The sequence below is a fragment of the Numenius arquata genome, chromosome 10, assembly GCF_964106895.1.
Source record: "Numenius arquata chromosome 10, bNumArq3.hap1.1, whole genome shotgun sequence".
Classification (NCBI taxonomy): Eukaryota; Metazoa; Chordata; class Aves; order Charadriiformes; family Scolopacidae; genus Numenius; species Numenius arquata.
The window spans coordinates 48,763,374-48,779,436 of NC_133585.1; the positions used below are offsets into that span (position 1 = coordinate 48,763,374).

The following is a 16,063-nucleotide window of genomic DNA, read 5'->3' on the forward strand; positions in this document are numbered from 1 at the left end:
TATTTCAAGGATGTTGGACCGCAGGATCAAAAATACCACAAGGATCTTCACAAACACCTTTGTTTAAATGAAAAAAAAAAAAATTAAAAATCAATACTATACTAAAGCAATATGAGGCTGCAGAGACAAAAGTAAAACTTTCTTTTTTTTCTTCTGGAAGGAAATCCCAGCATGTTGAAATGCATTTTACTTCCAGAGTACAGTCAAATCTCAACATTTTTTGCATATTCTGAAAAAATTCTCCTTATCCTACAAATTTAATCATTTTATAACGCTGATATATTTTGCCGAAATAACACTATACAACAGTAAATACATGATGAAGTTAAGATAAATAAAATTGCTAGAATTAGTCAGTAAAATCACAAAGGCGAAACCAAATTTTTGTTACCTACACATAAATTATTGACATTATTATAAGTATCAATTGATTTCTTCAGCTTTTTCTGAAAGAAACATCATTGAAATGAACATGTTCCCCATAAAAGTGCCTTTTGTGATGGAAAACAGAATAATCAATTTTTGTTCAAAGTTCCTCAGCACTGGAAGTTATTTAAAAATGTATATTGAAAATAATCTGCAGTCTCTCATGTGGAAAAGATCCTCCAACCTTTATTTCTGCTTAATACCAGTAAATTGGCTAAAATTGGCCTTGCACCCCTGCAACACATCAGACCTGTTATGTTTTGATGTCCTCTTTTGATGTCCTGTGCTGTACACTTCCAAGCAACAAGACAGCACACATTAAACTAAAATCAGTTTTCATCAGCCCATTCATCTTTTCAAAGGTTTTTATGTACCTTATACCATCTTACAACAGATCACGAGCAGCAGATATATTTTGATCTCGTAATGTGATGCTTTACCTTAGAGATTCCCCCAGGTGTGTTTAGGTACTCCCTCATCAAAATTTAAAGCCATATTAAATTTATATTATCGTAGTTTGTGGCGGCCCTTTTGGTCCTGGTTCCTCTCGTATGTGCAAGTCAGGTAATAAATACCCTTTTAAAGGCCACAAGGGAAGCAGATGAAGGGACGCTATTACAAACGGAAAAAGATGAAAACTCTGCAGCCCCTTCCATGAGAAAAGCCCTGCTTGTACACTGAAAGTCATAAGATTTTAAAAAACAAAACAAAACAAAAACAACTTGAAAGGCTCAAGTGCTTGAAACTACAGATTTAACTTCTCTAATTTCTAATCTTATCAGCCAGGTCAATAAATATGAGATTTCAACATAGCGAAGATAAAACCAATGAAAAAAAGCAGATGTTTTGAGCACATAGCTCATTTAAAAATAGATGTTAAGAAGTTATTCCCCCCCCCACAAGCAGCCTGAAACGTTCAATGCATTAGAAAGTACCTTGTTACATGTCAGTTTGGGCTCAAACTTTTGGCTCAAAAATAACATGCAGCACTGTCCCATGCAGCCAGGCTGGTTGTTTACTATTTTGACTTTGATGGTCTTAAGCTGAATAAATAGTGACAGTTTTATTCACCTGACCTCTCTCCTAGCCAAACAAGGCTCTGCAGTGAACTAAAAATCCTTCTATTTTTCTTCCTGAGACCCTTAGACCAAGGAATAAGTCAAAATTAAGTCATGAAGAAAGTGACTGTTCTACCTGCATCACACTTTACTGCTGGTTTGCATAAACTGCTCTCATTTGAAAACAGAGCACAGCTCTGTCATGGAAAAAAGTAAGCCCTTCTCCGATCTAAAATTCACATTTGCATACAGACGATGGGAGAGAGATGAAGAGCATGGGCAGAGCCTCAAGTCAAGAACAGCTAAATCAAGCTGATCCAGGAGGTGAGAGAAGGTGTTGATGGTACACATGAAGTAAATACTGAGACTCTGTGGAGTGAGCACTGTTCACTGGTTGCTTGTTAGAAGTCAACAAGCTGTTGAGGGTCAAGGGTGGCTTAATTTATTCTTACCCTTTTCCCAGAAGGCCTCTAAACAGTAATGTACTCAAAATATTAAATGGAAATGCAGATGTGCTCGTTTATACACTGATAAGTATTTATAAAGCAATTATTAATTTTTATGGGATTATGAAGGTGCTGAATGGTTACACCCATTGATTGTGAGTTTCGTAAATAAACCTGATGTGACATGCTCTATACAGGGCATGACTAAGTTTCTGTTAAAAGTCACAGTCTAAAATGCATGACTACCTTATTGACCACATACAGAAATCAAACCATAGGTTCTCTGAGCTTAAATAAAATTCCTATGTTTTCCACTAGCATCAAAATCAGCATAAGTGACTTTTTTTCGTTATACCGTCAAACTGTAAACCACAAAAGCCAACATGGCAGAAGTAAGGTGGATTGAAGTCAAATGAATTTCGCCACCAAAGTAAACAATACCTGGATTTCACCCATGGAACAAGGTGTTTGCACAATTAGGAAATCCCCACTGGTTGCGACGATGCTCCATCGCACGGGTCCCACTAGTCAGCAGGCAGCTGCATTCAGCACACTAGGGAAAGTTCTCTTCTCATACCCATTTTCACTGCTGCTGGTTTCAGAGCAGTTACCCTGGTTTATATGACAGAAGGATCAAATCTTTCCTCCAGTTTTCAATAAAAAAGAGAGTTACCTTCAAGCATTTTCTGCAGACTGTTTCTCATGACATGGATGTTCTCGATGCCTATGAATTGAAACTTGATGTTGGAGTAGTTGTCTTCGTTTTCATACCCCTTCCCTGCTGCTCTGTTTGCCATTGCGTTGAGCTGAAAAAATTTAGGGAAAATTGGATGAAAAACGGTAGCAAACAGATTCTTTTCAAAACAAAGCTCGTGGTCTACTGCAATAAATCTGAGTGATTTAAGCCAGGCACAAATAGGAAGCATTTATCAGCGTGTCAACACAACGGGTTAGGAATCGGGGATCTGTTTACAGCCCATTGCAGGGCGCTGGGCTGCTGAGGCTCTGACCTCCATTTCACACACTTTCAGTGTTAACTTCATTGGTGAGGTTAGAGACAAAAAACACAGCGTATTTAGGGCTTCTCTGCAAGAGCATAAAGGTTTTAATTTGTTTTCAAAAGGCTATTCTAATTTCATTTTTGACCAGCATTATGTTTACTAGCAGAATATACCCAGGAGGTGGCAGTGTCTTATCTGCCATGCCACGGTTTCATTACACATGCACACTGTAATGTTGCCCAAATTACTGTGTTTTACCGCTCAAATCATCCAAAAGTTGATATAGCTTCCTTCTTCAAAGCTTGGAATATCGAAGAGAGGGTTGGAGTAGTTTTCCCTATGTTTATAGTATCTTGGCTCTAGCTGTGTAAGACCACAAAAGATTTAAATTGACAAAATTACCACAAATATTTTCATCTGCAGTGCAGCGCTACCAAATATTTTGCTGTGCTTCAGCAAAAAATACATTCAACTGGAAGCTGGAGTTGTGCCTTTGAATCTGTTACTTGCTTCCTGGCATGGGAAAGTCACGAAAGGCTTTTTTAGTTCAGTTTTCCCAATCATAAAATTAAGGGTGTTTTTAATGCTTATTTTGCCCCCTTTTGAAATTCTTGGGGGGAAAGAAAACTATCTGCCAAGCCCCTTATGCCAAATTTTGATCTCTGGGCTGAAAACTAGAGCTGATAGAAATTAAGTAAGTACTTTTTCTTTAATACCCTATCTATTTTATTATATTTTTTATTATTATTTTTTATTTCCAATAGCAAAATCTCACTGTCCAATAGAAAGAAACTGTCCCTTTGCATGAAGTCCCTGTTCTCCTACGAGGCAGGCTGTAAGGCTGGGGAGCCTTTGAACTTCCCAAGAAATACAAAGGCTCCAAGAGGAACAAAACATCCCACATGGCAGAACCCCCGCTCCTCCCGGCACAACTAACAGCTTCTGCTCAGGAAAGATTTAAGAATTAAATAATGATGGATAGTGCACATTCAGACTGGAGGGCACTAACGAAGCTTTTGGAGAGACCTTATGAGGCATCAGTTGGACAAAAGTGACTCATCTTCATTGCAGTGAGAGCCAATGCTCATGAAATATCAAAACAAAGTGTGTCTTAGGCATTGCCTGGGGGACAAGAGGCTCTGCAATAATTCCGGTTCCAGTTCATTTCCCAATATTGCAGGCAGAGCTATGGATTTGCTGCTTCTGTGGTCACTCCTGAAACTCACAATAATATACTTCGCTGCTTGACTGATGGTATCATGGGATAGACAAGAATGAGTCTCTTCCTGATCTCTTCCACCCCAAACACTCATACTGCCGATATTAAATTTTGAATCGGAGCCTAACGCATGCAATTGAGTAGGATTGACTGTCTGCTGCCAACCTATCTCCAACTAAGATGAACAAGTCTAGCTTTTTTATATCATGGGTCAAAACAGGTTTCTATGGACCAAATTTGACCTCTTAACTTTCACAGCAAACAGCTAAAGACTGAAAGCTTTTTATGCCATTATAATTTCATTTTAGATGCTAAGAAAGCAGGTAGGTGAGACCACTTTTCAGTTCTTTTATTCTGTCCAATTTAATATGTGAAGATAGAGAACTTTTTCCCATCTTCACACTTTCTAGTGCATCCATTTCCCTGAGCAGGGCTTGGCAATAGGAATACATAGTTATGTTTGTGGACCACCATTAGGAATTGAAACATGGTATGAATTTCATGATACAACAGAAGGAACCATATTCTAAGATAGGAGCCTAGGCAAATAAACCAGCATTTTTCATTTACTCAAATCTTGTGTAAAACTTATTTTAACTTGCAGTATGCAATTCAGGCAAAAGTGCAGGAAAAAAACCCAAAAATCTTGTCTATTAACCAGCAGTCTGCTGATGTTTTGACTATCAATGAACAATAAAAAAAAAAGATACAGCCTGTGAACAGCATGTCCTTTAAGGACAGAGTCCTCAGTGTGACTTGCTAGAAAGATAAAAATTATCTGCTGAATCCTAATCTTTATCTTTTGAAGTAGACATCAGTGTTCTAATATAAACAACATGGAGCAGCCTCTCTCTGCAACAGCATAGAGCTTCAGGAAGAAAGATCTGTGCACGAGTCTAAACCCCTGAAACCCTAAATGAAAAATATTTAGCCCCCAACCGACCCAATCCTTGGTAAAATAAATGCTATTAACTGTCTCCGCCACAGAGCAATTTTATCACAGAAATCCTTTATTAAGACAGTCTGAAATAGCCCTCTTTAAAAGCAAATAAATAGAAGGTTAAATTTGCAAGGCTTTCTGACACTCATTTATTTTAAATACTGTCAGTTGCCAAACTTTGCAGCTGCCACAATATTTACTAACAAGTTTTCCACATCACCTACCAAAATTCCATCTGTTGCTCTTAAAGCAGTTGTTGCAAAGCTCTCCAAATTATGCCTGTCCTCACTTAATCTCAGTGAATATAAGGAGACAACCTCTAAAGGGAACAGACCTCACTTGCCAGATTTCCTGGCATCTTCTTTAATGTGGAGGATAACCGAGTCCTGTCTTGTTAAAAAGAGTTATAGAATTAATTTGTTTCACTCATAAGCAGTAATTTTATACTAACTTCTTCTGTAAACACATGGAGGAAGGAGAAAATGAAGACAGACAGTACCCTAAGTAAAGCTCTGCATATGGCCATCCTGGTGTATTTAAATGAAGTGGAAACAAAGCTTTCCTCTGCAACCAAAGCTTTTGTTTTGAAGAGTATCAAGCACAATGAGGGACAGCATATGAATAGCTCTGGGGAATGCTGAGTTCCCTGCACCATCAATATTCATCACCTTTGCAAGGAAGCAGTTCTGATGATGGCAGGTAGTTTTTTAGCTTCCTAGAGCACTTGCACCAGACTCAATAACTTACCTTTACATCTGTTAAAGGTTCCCTGAGGAATGCCAGGAACAGCTTGTGCTGATATCTATCACTTCCTACGTGTTCTAGATTTATACATGCATCGAGAGCTGCAAAATTAACTGTCACAGGCTGTATTTGGCACCTGGGATCACAGGAGCTTTAGAAAATCAGTCCATTCTTGGAGCACAGAGAGAGAGAAGTAGGAATCTGTCCATACAAATGTCTTCACATCGAAACTTTTTTTTTTTCCCCAGAGAAATTAAATGAAAACAAACAGTTTTCATCTGCTGAGTGGCTCCTGAAGAAGGAGTATTGCTGGAACTAATGCTGTCGTTCATGAATAAATGAGCCAATTTCACCCTCTCCCCTTAAAGTACAGGCTTCTTTCACTGTGTCTCACCAAAGTCATTTACCAGAAAAGTTTACAGGATGGGTCCTTCCTGTTACTACCTTGCAAACATCATTAATAGCCAAGTCAGTAAGTCATTAGTAATAAATCCCATCAACGAGCAAGCCTCAATTAGGGAAGAGTACCAATATCATCAGCCAGGAAATACTAAGCTATAAATATTATCACATACAGAAAACTGTTAAAGAAGCATTATTTAGGCAGCCAGGTCTGTGCTTCCTATCCAAAGCCTGCCCTGAACAGTTGTAACAATCCTTTCCTAGTGCTCATCATGATTCACTGTAAGGTGACCATGAGGGTCACAAATAAGGCAGTACCATCCTTGTCTTCCCAGTAAAGAAGAGGGAACTGGAGGTCACAGTATTCACCAAATGACAAAGTGCAACAAGACATGCCAAGGCCCCATTTATCTGGCTACTGCCTCCCATTACAGCTGCCAGCGCTCAGCACTTCCCCACCAGCCTCCAGAGCTTCAGTCAGTCACCAACAGACAGGTCCCTCATTTCTGTTCCATCCCTGCCAGGTTTGTCCTTCCTCCCTCTATTCCTCATGTTTCTCAGCTTTAGCCACCCTGCCCTTTCAGGCTCTGTCTCCTCATCTCAGGCTGCTGAAACCGCTTCCTTGTTTTTTCCTTTTCCTCAAGCCTTTGGTCTTGTTTTTCCTCTTCCTCCGCTATAGCACATCCTAGATCTACTAGGGATTTTGTGGAGATTGGCCCCTTTGGTATCTTTTCTTCAGGTGCTTTGGTAGCTTCAGCAGAGAAGCTACTGATAGTGTAAAAAAGAATATATCCCTGCTCCCACCTCCAGACACTGAAGCCTATCTAGCTCTCATCACCTGTTTGCTAGCATGCCAAATTTGGACACACAGTTTTTTTAGCTTCCAGCCTCTTCTAGATCGTTACTGAGTTTCAGTGTTTCTGCATAGCATAATTTTTTTCTAAAGCTTTTATCTTGGCCAAAGATTTTAGTCAATGAAAGAGATTTGGCATCTGAGATCACCATTTACCATATTTCAGATTCTCTCTCAAAACCACAAAAGTGCTGGAGATATTCAAAGAAGGTTTCCTTCTTGTCACCTCAGTAAATGGTCTTTCCTTAGCCTTAGGCAGAGGTCGTTGAAATTTTCCCACTTGCAGGCGAAATTTTGCATGGAAGATTTTAGTATAAGCAGGCAGAGGTTTGCAACATTACAAACAACTGTAAATACAGTTTTATAATGGGAATTATTTTTCGCTAACCCCATCAGTAACATAGCTACTGATAGCTCCTCTGTGTGCAGAAAAAGTTCTATTCTGAGTTACTTACTTTTCTGTATCTCGACATTCTGTTGAGAACAAAAAAAAAGAGAAAAGCTCAGTGTAAAGAAAAAAATCCTCTAAGAGATAAAAGCGTGGGCAAGGTTCCAAGTTAAGATTCCCCCTGATAGATCTTGATTTACCTGTGGAGTTACACAGGTGCAACTAAGGTCAGAACTATGGTCAGTCATTTGGGCTGTGCGTCTTTCCTAATGCACTCAGTCCAGGTTCAGTCTTGCTACGTGTGAGAAATTGAATGTACTTACTTTGGGCCGAGTGTCAACAACGTATAGGAAATCACTTCCTGGGTTTGCTTTTCTAATGGCCTGGAGCATCTGCTCATCCTCAAGGCATCGAGCACTAAAGCCAGATAAAGGCTGGCTGCTTCTACAGATGGACGCCTGCAGAAAAACAATCAAAAAAGCAAAAATCACCATCGTTATTAAGCAGAAATTATTTAGCATCCAGAAGCATATACAAAACAGCTCATTATATGTACAGTTATGTGGGAAGGGCAGAATGGTAAAATGAATTACATGTTAATAAACGAATTCTTCCTTAAAAGGCAAGGAAATATTAAAACAATACAATCCCATTGGCCCAGGTATAGTCTTGAATCCAAGTTTTAGAGCTATTTTAACTATAGTATTTCCCTAATGTAGAATAACTCCTGAAAGGTGGTCTCTAGAGGTTGTGACGAGTACAACATTGCAATCACAAGAACAGTGGTATAGCATGAATCATCACAGAATGATATGGGGTTGGAAGGGACCTCTGGAGATCATCTAGTCCAACCCCCCTGCCAGAGCAGGTCCTCCTAGAGCAGGTTGCACAGGAACGTGTCCACATGGGTTTTGAATGTCTCCAGAGATTAAGACTCCACCACCTCTCTGGGCAGCCTGTTCCAACTGCTACCCTCAAAGTAAAGAAGTTCCTCCTCATGTTTAGATGGAACTTCCTATGTTCAAGTTTGTACCCATTACCTCTTGTCCTGTCACTGGGCACCACTGAAAAAAGACTGGCCCCATCCTCTTGACACCCACCCTTTAAGTATTTATAGGCATTGATCAGATCCCCTCTCAGTCTTCTCCAGACTAAAAAGACCCAAGTCCCTCAGCCTTTCCTCATAAGAGAGATGTTCTAGATCCCTAATCATCTTTGTAGCCCTTTGCTGTACCCTCTCCAGCAGTTCCCTGTCCTTCTTGAACTGGGGAGCCCAGAACTGGACACAGGACTCCAGATGGGGCCTCACCAGAGCAGAGCAAAGGGGGAGGATAAGCTCCCTCAACCTGCTGGTCACACTCTTCCTGATGAAGAATGGGTCCCTTTGCACTGTCACTCACACTTACCAGTGGGGATACTGATTATACCCAATTTAGACCAACACATGCTTTACTAAACAGCCTGAGACATCATGAGTCCAGGAAACAAAAATGCCTAACATCCAGCTGGAGAGATCAGTGACGGTGGTGTATTTTTAGCACTGCCTCTGGAGAAAGACCTCGTTGCATGGGAAGTGGGTCAGGCAGCCTGACTCCTGGAGCACAGTTATTAATCAATCAAGACTCATCAGGATCAGACCTCCAGATGAAACTGGGAAAGAAGGAACAGAATGTGAAATGGGTGAGCGGGGAGGGTTTAATTTCTGCTAGGCAGCTAGATTTGTAGAGGGCAAGGGAGCTAATACATGCACTTTCTAAGCACTGACCATAAGCATGAGGAGAATCTGCCTGCTGAAGGTCGTGACCCATGTGGAGTGCCCTACAGATTATTTATTACTGTGAGAAGGGACGTGCTCATTTTCAGCCAAGTCTTTGAAGTATCAGTAGTTAATCAGTAAAACGTGAATCTTTGATACAGAAACCCTGAATTGTGCCTGCTCACACTTTACTAACAGTTTTTGCAAACAGATTATTAGTTATCAGGAGTCTCGCCTGCTGATTAGCACACATTCCAGTGATTTAATATATGCTTATACCTTCTTTGCATGAAGCAAAAGGTACAAGTGAATATCTCTGCAACATGTCATTTTAATAGAAGAAAGGCATTTCTCTCTCATCCCTTGTGTACCGTACACAAGGCAGATATGGCCCTCAAGGTTAAGGTTGAAGTTAGGGTTGTGGATGAAGGTTAGGATTCAGGAAAGTATGGGCTGGAGCCCACTGCATTATATCATCCTGGGACCCCAAAAGGCTAAGGTGTGTGCTGGCACCAGTATGAGAGAACGGCTTGTCTGTCAAGTCAGGCTTGGGGTTAAGACCATGTTTAGCCCCAGCTTAAGAAATAGCTACACTGCCAGCACGGCAAAACTAGAGGAAGATAAGCTGACCTAGTGACCACTAAATATCATAACTAGGAATCATTGCACACGATATCCATGAAGAGATCTCCTCCTGCTCACCCAGGCCAATTGCTTAGGATGAGCAAGTAAGTCTATAAAATTTCTTGCACTACACTTAAGAGTAGGGCAAGAGAGGGTCATGTTTTGCTATTGCACAGACTCAACAGATAGTTCCAGAATTTGATCTTATCATATTCACACAGAGCAAGGTGTCACATCATCAATGAATTTGTCAGTACCAAAGAGCTAAGGGAAAGTTCTGGGTATGAAAGACTGGATGAGTGGCACCCACCTCGCCTGCATGCAGCAGACCTCTTGCCAACCTGCTGTCACCATAGCTGTTCCATGTCTACCATCAGGAATCTTACCCCACTCCCTTAGCTGGCAACTCATGGCAACCTTCAAACTCATGAAGCGATATTTCCCCCAACATTCCCAACCATTTTCCCAGCCCTTTGAACTGTGAAGGATCCGGGATTAAACACAGTACTTCAGATCCTGGTGATCTGAACCTTCACTTGAACTCCAACCACAACAGAGAAAATATTTAGACTGAAACCACAGAACTCATCCAAACTGGATCACTATACATTGGAATCGAGCTGATCCCTGAGGCCTTTTCTTTCACTGAGATTTGGAAATGTCCAGGTGTTTTGAATCCTAGATATCTATATTTGGACTTACTTGATTATCTAAAGTGATTAACTTTGAAAAATTTGGCCCTAATGAAATATTAAAGATAATATAGAATTTATGCAGAGGCTGTATTTACTATTTAAACCTTCCTATCCTCCTGTTTTGTTGTCAAATTCACAGATCTTTATGGAAGCAGAATTCTGATGAAATAAGGGGTAAAGAAGGAGTCAAAATAATGTCTCATTCCTTCCTTCTGAAGCTTAAACCTACGATAGTGGCCACTGTAAAGATAAGATTTCCATGGAGACTATAGTTTATGATTCCTGCTTGTGACATCCTATGGAAATATCTCCCATCCTGCGTGGCAGACTCTACAGACGCCCTGTAATCCCACACTAGCTCTGTCTCTTGGGAAGTCCTGGCCATCTCCCAGCCCTAGGGAAGACCTCTTGATGTAATTGCCAGTCTGGGACTGAAACAGGAGATATTAGACACACAGATCCTTTGCGAGTACAGAGGGGACACCGTCCTCCTAACCGGTAATGACAGCTGAGCTAAGCCAGTCCCTAGGGGGCTGGGATGAAAATGGAAAAACATCCAGTCCATGGGATCCTTCAGTCCAAGGGTCTCCTTTACCTCAGCTGCCAGAAATAGAAATGCAAATAGTCTAGGTACAAGTTTTTTTCCAAATGGTTACAGACAATTGAGGCAGTTCATCACTCAGCCCTGAGAATATCTGTCACGGAGAGGAGAAGGTGTCACCCCTCGCTCTTACAGGCAAGGAGAGTCTCTTCAACAAAGCCATGACACGCTGCTCAGCCAAAATTTGGTAGCTTTTTCATCCACCCTTTTTGGGTCTATTCACACATCTTTTCTGAAGACACTACTCCTTATTCTGTAACTGTTGCAAGTATGGCTTTTCCTCCTCTTTGACTTGCTCTCGGGCTGTGGCTACCACATCCTAAATTGCTCTGTTTTCCTTCCAATCACCTGCTAAGCTCTCTGCTACTGGCCTTCACTCTTCTGCCACCCATGTTTCAGGACCCCTTGTACTATTCCACTTCCTTGTGATACAGGGATCACATCTTTTTGTGCTACGTGGATGATGAAGCTGGGTTTAAATGACTGCATTAAATGCCTATTAATGAACTAACCATAATTCCAGTGGGTGTCCATATGTACAAACCACACTAAACAGACTACACTAACCATCTTTTAATATTTTTTTTTAAATAAACACTGATTTCTTCCTGTGAAAGCTTAACAGAAGAATTATGAAAGCAAGGCCAAAATAAGCAAACACTTCATGGCTACAAATTCACTTACATTGTTATCCTTGCAGTAGTAGGAAAGAGCTGGGAAACGCCTTCGGCTCCGAAATTTAGAGCTCCCCACTATGATGTGTGCAGTCGCAGACTTTGGTACATACACTTCCGTAGGGTAAGAGTCACAGACCTATGAAAGGAAACTCTGATTATTTGGTCTACAAAACACAACTAACATTAACTATCTCCACAGCAAAACCAAAATACCAAGGAACTCTAATCTCAGGGAATATTCTATAATTATTGTATACACATTACCTACATTTTTCAAAACAGTATTTTGAAGCTGGAAAGCATTAATTCTAACTTACAGATGGCAAAACTGAAGCAGAAGGGTTGAAGAGCTGTATTTCCAAACTTTAATTCATGCCTCATTGTGAATAAACAGGTAGACCATACATTCAAACCAGGAAAGATTGACTGTTATATAGAGCAAGGTTGTTATTTACAACTGAGGTTTCCTCTGTAGCTGAATTGGGAAGTAAGGACGGGAGGGGGTGAAGCTGTCAAACACCTCTCTCTTATACAGGGATGAGACTACAGAGCCAAATTTTCCAGCAAATCTGATAATTAAAAAATAAAAATTAAAAAAAAAAAGACAAAAATAGGGACTCAGACAAAAGAAATCATTCCGAATGAAATGAGGATACCAAAAGGCAAGCAGCCCTGACATGCCTTCTACTTCTGAAAGGAACCCAACAAGCCTGCAAAAAAGCCCAGAAGTTCCTCTGGAGAGAAGTGGGACCACAAATGGGTCCTGGTCTAACTTCCTTTTCCTGATCCTGCCTATGGCATTCTGGCTGGGATCAAAAGGGTATCCGGTATCTCCCTGGGACTTTCTAAGATGACTAAAGGAATTAGGATACCCAGGAAAAAATTAGGTTCTGACAGAGCCAAAGATAAGTAATGAAGGAGAAAAAAGAAAAGGAAGGGCTTGTGGTTACAGATGCCGCTGTGGTCAACTGGGCTTTATTCATGATGCCATTTTTCCTACACTTTATCTCAAAAGAGGTCAAAACATTTTTTCCGCTTGTTTTAACAAAAAGAAAACAAACCCTGACAGCACATTCAGTCTTCTCTGAGAACTTCACAAGCCTTCCTTAACATGGATATGCTCCCGCAGCAGAGCCAATGGAGTGCATGGACAAACTTCCTTCAAAAATATTTGTATTATTATTTCTCACAATTAATTAACATTCTAGGGACTTCAATTGTACAGGACTGAACTGGGCAGGATAGCAGGCAGCTAGGAAGAGATATGACCTGTCATGACTGTGAAAAACACTAACAGTCAATCACAGGGGTTTCAAAAGGATTGTGAGGATGGCCAGTGAGGAAAAAATATTGCCAAATTCACTATTTCAAGTAAATTTTTGCCTTAAAATGACTGTGTAGTGATTTTATATAACCCTTTATGTCAGGAAAACAGTAACATTGAAGTATGATTTAAACTTCTCCCCAGGCAGCCAAGCATCAGTGTTTAAAACTTACTGCATACAAGCTTTCTGTGCTTAATTTCCACATGTATTAAATAAAGACACGTCCTTTCTATGTGCCTGTTTATGTTAAAGCGTGGAAGAACCACACCTTACTACATGTACGTAGAGCGCTGAGCACAAAGGGATCCTGCATCTAAGCACTTCACTAGTCCACAGTGAGACTGCTGATTCACTTCACAGCCTGTGCAACAGAAAAATCACAACAACTCACTCCATAGTCTCTGTTTACATCGCTAATCTGCCAATAGCCGTTTGGAATACCCATCCGATTATATTCTTCAGTGAGGTCCACCAGCTTCCAGCCTTGCTCTCGTTCCTCTTTATCTAATTTTGGATTGAAGGAGAAACAGTACAGCTCTTCGTATTTCACTGAAAAACACCAAGCAAACAAACAAACAAACAAAACCAGTAAACCACATCAGATTTCTCATCCTGAAGTCATACTTCAGACCCAAAATGTAGTATTGTCCTATATGTAATTTCTCTTTTAAAATAGTATGCTCTGCTATACAAAAATACCCTGGCTTATAACTATTTTCAAATATACTTTGAAAGTACTGTGCTGTTTTTTCAGTTGTATGTGTTGCAATATATTTGCCTTATTAGTAACGCTACTTAAAATACACTGTCCTGCTCTTCTCTACTGAATTGTAAAATCCTTCCCCAGCACGAAGACAAAATGTCAGTGACAATATGATTTCATCCAAAGAAAACTGAAGTCAGTGCCAGAATAAGCACTTGTTCTGCAAAAGTATTTACTGGCCAGAGGTAGCTGAGAAAACCCTTTATGAACGGAACATCTGTCCTGTGGCAAAGACTAAAGATCTGAAGAACGGACTATGCAGCACAATCTTCCAAAAATGAACTAACTCAGAAGTCTTTGTCCCTAAATAAGGAAGTTTTCAATAGGTTCAATGAAATTTTAGCTTTGTGGACTGCAAAATTCTGTCCTTGAATTATTAGCAAAGGCATTCATGATACAGATGTTGTAATAGCATAAAAATAGCGTATGCTACATCAATCATTTCATCATGACCATGAACTCGTTAAAGTAGCTGTGCCACCTGTCACCCTCGGTCAAGGACCATATAAAAAAACATGCTGGGGCTGGAGTTTTTAACTTTTTTTAGGAGCATACCCCTATTCATGCTAATGAGAGTCTTAACCCTGGTGACCAATCAGCCGGACACCATTGCCATTAGTTGCCAACTGTCACTGATATGAATAACTATTCAACATATAGCTTGAAATTCACATTCTCGTGACATATTGTTATGTCGCAAGGTTTCATTCTATTGCTCTAAAACTTTCTGACCAGTGGATTTTTAACTTTAGAACTGAGTCCTCTCTGATTTCAGTTTCCCACTGATACACTTGCTTCACAATATAATTTTAACAAGATCAGTAAATTTAAACACTACACTTTTTCTAATAATATATACCTAATAAGCACTGTCTTAGAATATTTCAATAAGGAACTTACAGATACAAAAATAATAAGGTTAACCACAATATTAATAATAATAAAGCTCCTATTTTTTTCTATAGAAAGTCTTTTATTTTGATTATGTCTTTAAAAGGTGTAATTTAAGTTATATTTTGCTTTTTTAAATTTCAATTAAAGTGGTCGTATATACACACACAAAAAAGTATGAACATAAGGAAAGACAACTGTGTTAACTCTGCCAGGAAAGTACTGAAAGTCAACGAATTCATGAGTAAGGAGAAATAAATGTTTTGCTCATCATATGAAAGTTCAAACTCTTTCTGTAGTCTCTGACTTCAAAGTTCTGTCATGGCACAGATTAGGAAGACAGTCTGGTTTATTTCTCATCTGCTAACATGAAATGTTAGCATAACCCATAAATCCAATCTGAGCTAATTTTAATAAAGAGCTTTTGGTAGCAATCTGAGGGCTCGTTTTTACTGCTTGGTTGTCAGAAGCGCCTGGATCTTCTTTACAACCAGACCTGCTGTTCAGAGGCACGTGGGAAGCCTTTAAAAATCCACCTGTTAAAATATATCCAGGTTATTTATGACAGAAGTCTGACTCAACGTTACAAGTATTATTACATGATGATATCTAGAGGAGGCAATAAAACAGTACCTTCAATCTCAGTTATCAGCTCTTCTCCAGGACCTTCCATAATCTTTCCCAGTTATTTTGCCACAAGCATCTGCAGTCCTGCCATTACAGCTTGCATTGGGTTTGCGTGGCAACGTTTTGGTAGCCAGGGGGCTACGGGGTGACTTCTGTGAGAAGCTGCTAGAAGCTTCTCCTATGTCCGAGGGAGCAAATGCCAGATGGCTCCAAGACAGGCCCACCACTGGCCAAAGCTGAGCCCATCAGCCTCCAGGATAACATAGTTAAGAAGAGGAAAAAAAACTGCACAACAGCAATTGCAGCTGGAGAGATGAGTGAGAATAAGTGAGAGCAACAACCCTGCAGACACCCAGGTCAGTGAAGAAGGAAGGGGAGGAGGTGCGCCAGATACCAGAGCAGAGATTCACATGAAGACCATGGTGAGGCAGGCTGTCCCCATGCAGCCTGTGTAGGTTCATGGTGGAGCAGATATCCACCTGCAGCTCGTGGAGGTTAGCGGTGGAGCAGATATCCACCTGCAGCCCATGAAGGATCCCACACTAGAGCAGGTGGCTGTGACCCCATGGAGAGACGGCACTTGGAGCAGGCTCCTGGGAGGACCTGTGGCCCCATGGAGAGGAGCCC

At 40.4% G+C, this 16,063-nt stretch overlaps 1 protein-coding gene across 1 annotated transcript in view; it reads right to left on the reverse strand.

The window, feature by feature from the left end:
- The window catches only part of MTMR7 (myotubularin related protein 7), a 49,096-nt gene that overhangs the window by 12,739 nt on the left and 20,294 nt on the right, over positions 1-16,063 (reverse strand). The window contains exons 4-7 of the mRNA XM_074155018.1: positions 13,547-13,704; positions 11,838-11,966; positions 7,801-7,935; positions 2,604-2,736 (exon numbers count right to left, since the gene is read on the reverse strand). Coding sequence (XP_074011119.1) covers positions 2,604-2,736; positions 7,801-7,935; positions 11,838-11,966; positions 13,547-13,704 — 555 coding nt within the window. The remainder of the gene's footprint in view (positions 1-2,603; positions 2,737-7,800; positions 7,936-11,837; positions 11,967-13,546; positions 13,705-16,063) is intronic.